This window comes from Staurois parvus, unplaced genomic scaffold (assembly GCF_062004578.1).
Source record: "Staurois parvus isolate SC_StPar_1 unplaced genomic scaffold, SC_StPar_1.0 ptg000704l, whole genome shotgun sequence".
NCBI lineage: Eukaryota > Metazoa > Chordata > Amphibia > Anura > Ranidae > Staurois > Staurois parvus.
Window position 1 is genome coordinate 5,434,804 of NW_028318500.1, and position 13,902 is coordinate 5,448,705.

Genomic DNA, 13,902 nt, shown 5'->3' on the forward strand with positions numbered 1-13,902 from the left:
TGGCTGAAAAAAGACAAACATCCATCCAGTTCAACCATAAAAAAAAAAAAAAAAAAAAAGTTATAATCCTACACCAACAGTTGATTCAGAGGAAGGCAAAAACCCAGCAAAGCATGATCCAATTTGCTCCTGCAGTGGAAAAAAATCCCTTCCTGATCCCCCAAGAGGGAATCGGATATTCCCTGTATCAACTTTACCTATAAATGTTAACACGTATCTGATGTTAGATAAACAACTACAAAGGAGGAATTTCTTCACTTTCTGGAGATTTTCCCTTACTTCCTGTTGTCAGGAAATTGTGAAATAACCCCTCCACATAGACAGCAATAAAATCCCGATAGTTACTTGATCCAGGCCTTCTTTTTTCTGTACAAAACTAGGAACATTTGAGATACTGTTTCTGTTTCAGTTTAACCAGTACTTTGCACAAGTGTACAACAGCAAACAGTAATCAGCTTTATTAAAAAAACATATTTCTATTGTCCTCCATACCTAGCTGGGCCCATTGTATGTACATTTTATTCATACTTCTGATGAAACAAATAATATCATTTACTTGCAGCCCATAATATTTTTTTTGCCTGACCACAGGTTGCAATTCACAGACATCTGCCCCGGGCTGTTTACTCATTGGCATTATATAGTCTCCTATCTGAGTTCACTGACCACATAGTGAGCACAGCCTGGCTGTCTGTAAACAGATCCTCAATAAACAGCAGATGACACACAATGAAAACTTCTGCTTCTATTTTGTTCAGCCATCTCCTTGAAAAATCTCAATGATGTCATTACCCCAGGGATTAAATCCCCATGCTTGGACAATGAGACTGAGTTCTCTAGAAGGACAATTTATTTAGCGGCAGTATGGTTGAAGCGTCCGAAATTCGTTCCGGATTTCAACCGAATTTTGTCAAAGGAGCTGGATGGAAAATTCTTGGTTAAACAGCGCCTGCTTCAAGTCAGACGCTGGCACTGTTCAGGTATTCTGACAGCCACAGGTGTTGGCTGTCAGAATGCAATAGCTGGTAGGCAAGATTCATCCATTCTTGATGTTTAGGCCCTTTTCACATGGGGCAGAATCTGCTTTGCTTAGCAGGGAATCTGACAACAAATCCATGTCCGCTCACTTTATGCAGAGCAGACACAGAAAGAGCCCACTTTGCTGTATGCGTGGTTGGATGTAAATGGACCGGCTGTCCGTTTACACCCAACTGCCCTCCGGTCTGATCCACTAGATCAGGGGTGTCAAACTTGCGGCCCTCCAGCTGTTGAGAAACTACAAGTTCCATCATGCCTATACCTTTGGGAGTCATGCTTGTAACTGTCAATCTTGCAATGCCTCATGGGACTTGTAGTTTGGCAACAGTTGGAGGGCCGTCAGTTTGACACCTGTGCACTAGATGGAAGGGCAACGGATCCTCTTCCATTTATTTTTAGTGAATCAGATTGGAGGTAGGCAGGTATAAGCAGACACAGGTCCATTTACACCCGCCAGTCCACAGAGCTACGTGGACCATCCAATCAGGTCCTCCTCAAAAACTGACAGGCGGACCTGATAAGAAAGGGGCCTTAGTGTGGGTGAGGAAATCTAGTGATTTGTCTTTTTCAGGACCCCTGCTGTCTCCCGCAATGTCCACATCACACATGATTTACTGACAGGTACATTTAGAGGAGAGTTTTCTGACTGGAGAGAGTGACATCACTGCCCTGCCTTTGACCTCCACCAATCAGAGAATGCTTGACATTCATTTAGAAAATGCAAGGCATTCTCTGAATGGCACCTGTGCTGGGCTGCCAACCTCTTGTATTCAGAATGCAGCAGAGCATCCACTCAGCATGGGACTTGCAAGGAAGAGGAGATGGCTGGAACAACTCTGTCTGCTCCAGTATGGCATACATATAGTAACATTGGTTCAAGTTGGACAAATGTAACCATGTAAAAATATACCATACCTGGAATTCATCTTGAAGCTAGCCATACAGGGTTGGATTTTAAATCAGTTCCCCCATTGACATTAAACAGTGTGGGTGGGGAATCCCCTGCCAGCTGTTGTATTCAGCAGCTGCCTGAATACAGTGGAGCTGCTGAACAATGACTGCATCTGATAGGATGGATTCAGTGTTGGCCCATTGTTTATTATAGGTACTTATATAGCGCCATTTATGCAGTGCTTTACATATACATTGTACATTCACATCAGCCCTTAACCCTCAAGGGGTATACAATCTAAGGTCCCTAACTCACATTCATACATACATATACTAGGGCCAATTTAGACAGGATCCAATTAACCTACCAGCATGTCTTTGGAGTGTGGGAGAAAACCGGAGAAAACCCACGCAGGCACAGGGAGAATATGCAAACTCCAGGCAGGAGGTGCCATGGCTGGGATTTGAACCAACGACCCGAGTACTTCCAGGCGGAAGTGCTGCCCATAATTTCCCATCTGGTTCATCTGACTTTTGTCAAGCTGAGTGGTACTTACAGGGTCACACACAGCTCAAATTTTATTCAATTCAGCAGGAATCGGCTTGAGTCGCCTATGGCCAGCTTTAGTTCAGCTCTCTCCCACTTCCTCAGCCTTATTATAAAACTGGCCATACACATATGCAGGCTGAACAGAAAGAATCTAATAGCTTCCCCCATCCACACTATACAGCACTGATGAACGAATCTCCCGCTGCATCTACTGCATTCCGCCAGCTGACAAAATACCCGAATGATACCTGCACCTCACTAGATGCAGCTGCTGTTCAGCTGAAATTATTCCATCGGGCACCTTTGGTTTTTCAATTGAGGGATGTTGGCCTCGGGCAGCTGACAAAGCCACCCACTATGTGTTTTTAAAATTGCCACATTTAGTCAGCCAGGCTATCCATCACACACAGCAGCAAGATTCAAGTGGTGCAGAAGATGATGCCTAACATCAACTGGATATGTTGGGATACCCTCCGGGGATTGTAGCTCCTAGGAGGCTCTTAACGTGGTGCTAAAGGCAGAAGGTATTTTTTTTACTTTAATGATTTCTATGCATTAAGGTAAAAAACCCTTCTGTATGCACTTCCCCCTCCCCAACCCCCCTTATATTTACCCGAGCCCAATCTCAATCCAGCACTGTGCACGAGAGTAGCATTGCTGCTCTCTCTCTCCTCACTGGCTCAGAAGCAGCAGAAGAAATCACAGGCTCCCGCTGCTGTCATTCACAGCCAGTGAGGAGGAAGCAAGGGGCATGGCTGAACTGTGCTTTATGTGTCCATTGACTGCATTCCTTTCATTAAAGTGTTACTAAACCCACAACAGTAAAATCAGTTTGTATGTGCAGTAAGGTATGCTTGTTATACTCACTGTGGAACCTAAGGAGTTAATCCTCTGCATTATGTAAAAAGGCTGTTTGATCCTGTCTTCTCTGCCCCTCCTCTTGTTCAAATGTCCACGTCTAAACCTGTAGCCACATGCTCAGTTTAGTGTGTATTGCTAGATTTTTTTTCTTTTTTTTTCTTGGGAGAGTGCAAATGATCAGCACAGGGCCAATCAGCACTGTCCAGACAGAGGGTCAGGGGTTTTGCATCCTCCTAGAACAGAAAGAAAACTTCTCCTACAAGCTTTAACCAGTGCTCAGCTGAAGTCACAAGACTGCTCTAACTTCTGATGAGAAAAGGTATTTAGCAGTTTATATTTACAAAAGTAATTGCATTTCCATGTTCTGTGGGAGAGCAGATATAGTATGTGAATGCAGGGTCCTGGGTTTAGTAACACTTTAAGGTAAAAAACACCCCACTAAGTTATTACTTCCTCCGCCTCTCGGTTACCTGAGCCTGTCAGGGATCCAGCATTGTGCCAGCTGCATTCTTCTCTCCCCTCTCTTCCTCTTCTCACAGGGACTTGGGCAGCAGCAGGAGCCATTGGCTCTCCTGTGAGAGGGAGCAAGGGTGGGGCCAAGCTGCACTGTTTGTCTATGAATGCAGGCAGTGCAGCTCGGAGGTGAACCTGCATGAGTGCACCCATAGCAAGCAGCTTGCTACGGGGGCACTCAGCAGAGAGTGAACAGCCAGGAGCACCAGCAGGGGACCCGAGAGGAGCAGAATCAGGGCTGATCTGTGCAAAACAATTGTAGTATACAAGTAGGACATGGTTGATTTTTTTTTCAAATTTTCCCTTTACAATTGATTGAAATATTTCTCAAAAGGTGGGCAGGCACCTCTGGAACCCTTTAGTAAAATTGTATTCAAAATGTGTTCAGTTTATCTATTTGAGAATTGTTTGACAATGTTTTCTATTCAGATGGGTGAAGAGGGTAAAGTGTGTTAATTGGATACGTGTTCATGTACTCTGACCATCATTCCAGCGTTTTATTTGCACTCCGACCTGTGTAAGAAAACTGCCGATGCCAGCCATAAAAAAAGGTTTAATTTCAGATCAGGTTTGCCAGATAAAGATAACCTATCAAACTGTGCAGTATGGAGGCTTTACTCAGCTTCATTTCTGAAGGCATTGCCTACGTAAGCCCTCACAAAGTCTGGATCGAACAGCTAAAATCTGAAACAAAATGCAACTATGCGTAAAACGTAAAAAACTTTAGGCATAAAGCAATTACACACAATATTGGCAAATTGTTTTCTCTGTCAAAGAAATTGCAATTCTGCGATCTAGGCACCCCTGCCAGATAGCACTGCCAGATCTTGGACTACCCTAAATGCTATGCAATAGAAAAGCAACGCAGTCCAGATCTACCACATCCCATGGTTACACAATGAAGACGCAGCAGCAAAAGGGTGAGGTCATCCCTGTGCTCTGCACTCCTCCCCAAGCATGCAGTGCTGCAGATTACCCAGGAGTGGATACCAAGACAGATTTGGGTATTTCTGCTAACCGTATCTAAAAATAAATGTCTTTTTTTTTTCAACAAACACAAAACTGGATTGAATTGTGCTTTTATGTGCCTGCAGTTTGGTTTGAAGCCTGGATTCACAATACTGCGGTGTGGCATATTTCGCACATGAACTGCACCACATTCCTGTGTAAATCACAGGCAGGTTCTGTGTGGTGCAATTTAAGCCATACAAAATTTTGTATGGCTCAAAACGCACCGCATCCGCACCAAAAAGGCACAGGACCCTTTTTTTTTGTCCTCACTAGAATCGGATCACATTGGTATTCACACCTATACGATCTGATTCTGGGCATTGCACCACTTTTGCAAGCCGATTACGGGGTGTTGTTAACTTAACATACACACCCGCAGCGGTTCGCATGAAAGGGGTGCAATTATGATGCGGAATTCGCACACAAACCGATGCGAATTCCGCACCGCATCAGTGTGAACCCAGGCTGACTATACACACACTATACAATGTGATTGTACAATCTCCTTTATATTTCTCAGTAACTATTTGGCACAAGGGCCTGCCTGACTGGATATAATAAAATCGATATTTTAAATTTGTCCTCAGAGATTGCATAATAAGGTACATGGCCATTGTATGGCCAAGACTTCCATCCAAATATGTTATTTTAGAAACTTATCTTACGTGTGAGCTGTTAGGCCCCTTTCACACGGATGTTCTGAATGTCCGTTCTTCATCTGTCCGTTTACGGATGAAAAACGGACACCCATGTATATCTATGGACTTGTGGATGTGAACAGATGATCATCTGTTTACATCTGTTAATGCCCGCATCTGTTAACATCCGTTTTTGTGAACGGATGAAAACCCTATTTTTCTTCCGTTAAAAAAAGCATAACACATGAAAAACAGATGTAAATGGACAAAAACGGGTGTAAATGGACAAAAACGGGTGTAAACTGATGAAAAAACGTATGGAAATGAACGAAAGAACGGATGTAAACTGATGAAAACCTATGGAAATGAAAGAACGGATGTAAACTGATGAAAAACGTATGGAAACAAACGAAAGAACAGATGTAAATAGACAAAAACGGAAGTAAATGGATAAAAACTGATGTAAACTGATGAAAAACGTATGGAAAAGAAAGAACAGATGTAAACTGATGAAAAACGTATGGAAACAAATGAAAGAACGGATGTAAACTGATGAAAAATGTATGGAAACGAACGAAAGAATGGATGTAAATGGACAAAAACTGATGTAAATGGACAAAAACGGGTGTAAACTGATGAAAAACGTATGTAAATGAAAGAACAGATGTAAACTGATGAAAAACATATGGAAGCGAACGAAAGAACGGATGTAAATGGACAAAAACGGATGTAAAAGGTTACAAACGGATGTAAATGGATAAAAACGGATGTAAACTGATGAAAAACGTATGGAAATGACAGAACGGATGTAAACTGATGAAAAACGTATGGAAACGAATGAAAGAACAGATGTAAATGGACAAAAACGGGTGTAAACTGATTAAAAACGTATGGAAACAAACGAAAGAACGGATGTAAATTGATGAAAAACGTATGGAAACAAATGAAAGAACGGATGTAAACTGATGAAAAACGTATGGAAACGAACAAAAAAATGGATGTAAATGGACAAAAACGGGTGTAAACTGATGAAAAACGTATGGAAACGAACGAAAGAACGGATGTAAACTGATGAAAAACTTATGGAAACTAACAAAAGAACGGATGTAAACTGATGAAAAACTTATGGAAACTAACAAAAGAACGGATGTAAACTGATGAAAAACAAATGTAAGCCTGACGTAAACTGCTGAAAAACTGATGTGAACTAATGAAAAACTGTTGTGAACTGATGTGAATTGATCCGTTTTTTTCTTGGAAAAAACATGACTGAACTGATGAAAAATACAGAACGCCCGTGTGAAAGGGGCCTTAAGGGGAATTCTAGTTGCTCTGTACTTGACGTCCAACATCTACATTTAAAAATTGTAGGACGGGGACAAGTTAGGGCTCCATGCACACTAGCGTTTTTCTTTTAAGCTCCTAAAGCGGTTATCAGCATTTTTTTTCTGATCCTAGAAGTTGCATAGCCTTATCCTATGTCTCCATGCACACCATTTTAGGCTAGTAGCAATTTTAAACCTTCAGCGTTTAGGAGCAGAAGAAAAAAAAATTTTTCGTAGAATTTTTGGGAGCATTTTTCCACCAGGAAAAAACGCTAAACGCTTCTAAAACGCCCCTAACAGCTTTTTTCTAACTTTTTTTTTTATCTACATGTACGGTAAAAACTCTAAAAAAAAAAAACTCCTAAACATTACTAAAAAAAATGCTATTACCAGTATTTTTTATCCAGTTTTTTCTGTAGCTAGTGTGCATGGCACCTAAAAGAACACCCAGTGACTCATCAGATGCCTGTATATGATATTTGTTCCTGAACTTCTTAAACAGGAGTAGTTGAATTTCTGTATATAAAAGTTAGGGCAGTAAGGCAGCAGCTTGTCGGAGTAGTTTTCCTCGTCCTACTGCTGTTTAAACTGGTAAGAAAGAGTATATGCATGGCTTGAAAGTCTGGGGCAGTCTACATTTCTCTACCTAGTTAAAGAGGAGCTCCACCCAAAAGGGGAAGTTCCACTTTAAGCCTTTGTCCCCCGCTCCCCATTAAGGATTGGCACCTTTGGGGAGCGGGTACTCGAATTTAACAGGTACCTGCTCCCACTTCCACTGCGATCATCTAAGGTGATCGGAAGCGGAAGTTGTCCTCCTTCCCTCTCTCCCCATAGTCTTCTGGGACACGTGACAGGTCCCAGAAAACTACGGGGCCATTCACAAAGTGCAGCGCTTCTCGTGCATGCGCAGTGGGCACCCGGCTGTGAAACGGTCACAGCCGGGTGCCCACACTGAAGATGACGGAGCCAGTGAGAGAATCACTGGACCGAGGGACAGGTAAGTGTCTGTATTTTAAAAGTCAGCAGCTACAATTTTTTCAGCTGGAACTCCGTTTTAAGCACTACTAGGTAGAGAACTACAGAATGCATTCATAAAGCAAACAATCGCTTGATTCTTTCAATGTCAATTCATAGAATGTCCTCCACACCAAAACAAGCAGCAAGGATGTCACCAGCCAAGCCACCATACAAGCCACAGACCCATAGATGAAAGGCACAAGGGGTTAAGTAAGGTGAAAGGTGGAGTTATAATAAAGTGCATTTATAAATAACATGGAATCCCAGATAAGCTATCATGATTGTAAATCAGAACAGGTTTTCTTCCTCTGTGCCAGAATACGTACTCTAGGCATGAAAACTGAAATCGGTCTTCAGGACCTCAGGCCAAACTGAAAATAAAAAAGGTTTGTGATCCGCTACACAGTGCTCAGGCAAAAAAGTAAGATAGGCAAAAACACCGGGTGACTTGTCAATATACAACTACTGCAGCCATCCTCAATATTGGTGCCATGTTGGTGGCTACCAGCTGGGTGGGAATTTTTCAGCATCTGGTCTACTGAATACCCATTAGGACAGGCTTTGGTGAACATGCAAGTCTGTTGGATACCAATATGCCTGTTTATATTAGAACTTCGATATTTACCTTTTCTGGTAGTCACAGCCCATGCTGAGCACCCATTACCATCTACAGCAGGGGTCCGCAACAGGTCAATCCTAATTTAGCAATTGTACTCATGTGACAGGTAGATCACAACCCCGCTGTGCCAGCTGCAAGTCCCTGAACCCACCTGAAGACTTTCAGATCAGAGCGGCCATGTGTATTGCAGAGCCAAGTTATGTTCTAGGCTACTCCTTCGCTGATGTGCAATACTCTGATGGGCACCACTGCCTTTGAGGTCTGGTGAGTACATGTTACAAAGGGAGGGGGGATTGGCACTGTCAGCAATTTTAGCTTGGGGGGGGGGGGTGAATGTTTGTACTGGAAGGGGGGTATTTTTTCTTGGGGGGGGGTGTGACTTAGCTACTCCTGACCTCTGCACTGTGTGTTATGTACTACTAACATCTGCACTGTGCATTAAATCTGGCAATAGATGGGTCATTTTTTTGTTCAACCAGCAGATTGAAAAAAAAAAAAAAAAAAACTGACCCAATTCCCTCATCCACACATTGGAGAGGGATAGGGGAATCCTCCCACTCTGTCCTTTTATTCTTAAAGAGGGGAGACTTCCCTGCCATCAGAATAAACAGATCAGTGCTGCAGACTACAGACTGCAGTGCCAATTGAGAAGAAATTTTCTAGGAGAGAAATTGTACAAAAGTTGTTCTGTGGATCGACTTCTGTACAAGCACAGTGTCCAAACATGGATCGAAAATTCAGCTGGTCCCCACTGAACCAGTCAAATTCTGATCCATCTATGGGCAGCTTACAGTGATACTAAAGGTCTAAAGGTTCAGCCTATGACTCCCACTTCTGTGTCTCAGCGAATGAGGAAGGAGAGACTCAGGAAAACCGCTACTCTTGTGCACATAGCTGGATTGGGCTCGGGTAAATATTAGGTGGGGCTGTTGGGGAAGCCACACACGGATTTTTTTACCTTCATGAAGGTGAAAAGCGTTCAGCCTTTAGAACCTCTTTAACCACTTGCCTACCGGGCACTTATACCCCCTTATTTACCAGGACAATTTTCAGCTTTCAGCGCTGCCGCCGTTTGATTGACAATTGCGCGGTCATGCAACATTGTACCCATATGAAATTTTGATCATTTTTTTCTCACAAATAGAGCTTTCTTTTGGTGGTATTTAATCGCCACTGGGCGCTTTACTTTTTGCGCTATAAATAAAAAAATTGCAAAAAATTTGAAAAAAAAAAAAAAAAAGTTTCTTTGTTTCTATTATAAAATTTTTCAAACAGGTAATTTTTCTCCTTCACTGATGTGCGTTGATGAGGCAGCACTGATGGGCACTGATAGGCGGCACTGATGGGCACTGATAGGCAGCACTAAAGGGCACTGATAGGCAGTACTAATGAGGTGGCACGGATAGGCGGCACTAATATGCAGCACTGATAGGCGGCACTGATAGGTGACACTGATGATGGGTACTGATAGACGGCACTGACTGGCATCACTGCTGGGCACTGACTGGCGGCACTGACTGGCACAACCCCTGGGCACTGACTGGTGGCACTGACTGGCAGCACTGCTGGGCTGCACTGGTGGGTGGCACTAGTGGGCGGCACTGGTGGGTGGGCACAGGTGGGTGGCACTGGTGGGTGGGCACAGGTAGGTGGCACTGATGGGCACAGGTAGGTGCACTGCTGGGCACAGGTGGGTGCACTGCTGGGCACAGGTGGGTGATCTGCTGGGCACAGGTGGGCGGAGCTAGTGGGCGCACTGCTGGGCACAGGTGGGAGGAACTTGCGGGTGGCACTGCTGGGCACCGATCATCAGGGCACTGATCATCAGTGCCCTGATCGGTGCCGATCCCCGCTCTGACAACTGCCGGTTCTCGGCAGTACTTTCCTCACGATCTGACAGCGTGAGGAAAGTGCAGCCGAGAACCGGCACTTGCATTTCCCTCTGATCAGCGTGTCATTGGACACCGCTGATCACGTGGTAAAAGGCCGCTGTGATTGGCCTTTTACCACATCACGTGATCAGCTGTGTCCGTAGGACACAGCGATCACGGAGATCGCCGGGTGCGCGCCCCAGAGCGCGTTCTGGGAGGACGTCATATGACGTCCACTCAGAACTGGCTGGCCGCAGTGCAGCCGTCATCCGGCTATCTGCGGTCGGCAACTAGTTAAATACTACTGAGATCTGTGTTACTTACCACTACCCAGTGCACTTAGTTACTTACTCCTGACCTCTGAACTCTGCAATACTTACTACTTACACACTGCAATATTTTGCATTACTTACTACTGACCCATGCACTCTGCATTACTTACTCTTGAACCCCTGCACAGTGCGATACAACTTTCAGTTACTTTCTCCTGACCCCTGTACTCTACAATACTTACAGCAGACTTCTGCATTACTTTCTACTGACCCTTGCGCATACTACTGACCTCTGAATTCAATGTTACTTACTCCTGACCTCTGCACTCTGAGTTACATACTACTGATCTCTGGATTCTACATGACTTACGCCTGAATTCTGTGTTACTTATTACTGATTCGTGAGCTCTACATTCCTTACTATAGATCCCTGAACTCTGCACTACTTATTACTGAACCCTGAATTCGGCATTACTTACTACTGACCCCTGAACTCTGTTTCTATTGACCCCTGAACTTTGTGCTATTTGTTTGACCCCTGAACTCTGCGTTACTATTGACCCCCGAACTTTGTATTATTTAATTATTGACCCCTGAACTCTGCGTTACTATTGACCCCTGAAGTTTGTGCTACTTACCTATTGACCCCTGAACTTTGTGTTACTTACCTATTGACCCCTGAACTTTGTGTTACTTACCTATTGACCCCTGAACTTTGTGTTACTTACCTATTGACCCCTGAACTCTGCATTACTATTGACCCCTGAACTTTGTGTTGCTCACTTTTGACCCCTGAACTCTGCGTTACTATTGATCGCTAAAATTTGTGTTATTTACTTGTTGACCCCTGAACTCCACGTTACTACTGACCCCCAAACTTTGTGTTACTTAATTATTGACCCCCGAACTCTGCGTTACTATTGATCCCTGAACTTTGTGTTACTTACTTTTGACCCCTGAACTCTGCGTTACTATTGATCCCTAAACTTTGTGTTACTTATTGACCCCTGAACTTTGTGTTATTTACTTATTGACCACTGAACTCTACGTTACTACTGACCCCTGAACCTTGTGTTACTTACTTATTGACCCCTGAACTCTGCGTTACTATTGATCCCTAAACTTTGTGTTACTTACTTATTGACCCCTGAACTTTGCATTACTATTGATCACTAAACCTTGTGTTACTTATTGACCTCTGAACCTTTCAAACCTTCCTTACCTTTTAATGGGACCTCGCTGGGTTATCACCTTAATAAAAGAGCACCGCACCCTGATGATTTATCCTCTATGTTGTTCAGGTAGCTCACCTCTCCAAGGATTGCCTACTCCTGAACTAAAGTTCATGGCTGACAATGGTCATAAAACAGAAAATTATGAATCTGAAACCAACAAAGTTTACAGATGCTGCTCTTATCTGCTTTGTGCAGGTCAGCACGTCTTGTATCTACAACGTGTTAAAGTGAAATGTTTTGGCTATGTGTAAGTTGGAACATTGATAAACATAGGTTAAACAAATTATATCACAGAACATAAATATACAAAAAGTTGCAAGACAAGCGGACATTTTTCAAATAGATTAAAAACATCTGTTCTTTCTTACCTCCATCTCCATGGAAGCCTCCATCTCTTGAAGAAGGCTCTACACAGCTTGGCCAGATCTGTCCACTTCTCCTTACTCCAACTATTGCAGCCTCAGACACTCTCAGCTGGCACTGGCGAGCAGGTGCCTGTGGAGTGGGGGGGCTTGCACTGCCAGGTGAAGGAGGGGAGCGACCCCAAAGACCCCGAGGTGACACCCGTCCAGACGGGCCCGAGGACAACTCCTCTTCACTTGAGGTAAGGTTCTCATTGGAGCTGCAATCTGGTGTATACCCTCCCCCAAGGTCCTCAAAACTCTGAGGGGAGACAGATCGACGTGGCCAAGCTTCCCCCCAACGACTGCCAGGACCTGGCAATGCATTATCCCGAATAAAGCGAGGGTTCAATTCAGCTTCCTCGTATTCTCCATCCCAGCCACAGCTGCTATCCGAAGAGCGGCCACGCCGAGATTCTACTGGTAAGATGGTTTTTGGACTCCCTTCAGGGTGAGAAGCTGCCCTTCTAAGCCGGTCTGATCGGGGTTCTGACCCATCTCTCTCTGTCAAGCTGAACAGTCGACGGGGACCCCGAGTCACATCCCCAGGAGACAGGTCCGGAGCGCCGACAGGTGGTTCCCTGCGGCCCGGACCTCTAGTCCTTTCCTCTGGGCTTCTCTCTTCCCTACCAGGACCTAAGGCTCTCTCTTCACGACTGGAACCCACCGGCCTCTCTTCGCCTCCTCCCGGCGGATCCCTCTCCTCGAACCCCCAGCGCTGGCGGTCGTAACCTCTTCTCTCCTTGGCCAGCAGGGTTTGCAGGTAAATCATACGAAACCGTTCTCGGTTCAACTCTCGCTCCAGCCTACGTACGGTGACCCTGCACCTCTCCAACTCTTGCTCCATGTCCCGCACCGTGCGCAGCTCCATGCGGGGCGGCTCCGCGTCTGGAAACTGCGCCCGCCACGCCTCTGCAAAGCCCGCTGGCTCCAGCATCCTGTCCCTGGCCCCAATGGGACACCTCACCAAGGAGACTCAGCATGAGGCTTTCAGCACCACCATTGGTCTCCAGAAAAAAAACGGTTAGTACAGGAGGACGCAAGGGCTTTACATGCAGACCAGGACAAGGGACAACTGGCCACAAGGGAGCTTTGTCTGGTCCAAGTGGATGACAAGATGTCACTGTATCCCAGGCTCAATTAATGGAGGCAGTGTATGGACAGCCATGTCCTTAGTGCCTATTGAAGGGTCTGTCCTAGCAGTCTGCCTGTCTGTCCTGCTTGTATGCGGGTCACCTCTGTGCTCCTCACACCGCTCTGTCCTCTCCAGCCTCCCGAAGCTCAGCTCTCTCTTCTTCGAACTCGGCCTCTCTATTGTGTGTCACTGGCCGTGTGTCTAGGAGTCGGGGGCGGGACCAGCGCGGCTCCTCCCCTCATACGTCATTCCCAGTGTGTGGAATACTAGATGTCAGTGAGGAAGGGCTGGGATGGGATGTGCATTGCTGCTGCTGATACTACTACTGCTGCTTGCATCGATCTGTCCCAGCCAGCCTGCTGCTCCATCCCTGTATACAGCATGACAGCTTTATCATCCACATGCCTTTATTGCTGCTCATCCACCACTAGTGACCACCCAACACATCCCCCACTCCATCCACATGTCACCCTTCTGCCTGCGAAGTCCTACATCTGCCTTGTTTCATTGGAACCATTCCAGGTC

The 13,902-nt window shown here is 45.0% G+C and overlaps 1 protein-coding gene across 2 annotated transcripts in view; it reads right to left on the reverse strand.

Moving 5' to 3' along the window:
* BCR (BCR activator of RhoGEF and GTPase) overlaps positions 1 to 13,282 on the reverse strand; it is an 88,663-nt gene extending 75,381 nt beyond the window's left edge. For both annotated transcript variants that reach the window (XM_089653239.1, XM_089653238.1), the window contains exon 1: positions 12,210 to 13,282. In XM_089653239.1, coding sequence (XP_089509365.1) covers positions 12,210 to 13,179 — 970 coding nt within the window. In that variant the 5' untranslated portion in view covers positions 13,180 to 13,282. The remainder of the gene's footprint in view (positions 1 to 12,209) is intronic.
* Positions 13,283 to 13,902: the final 620 nt, after the last annotated feature.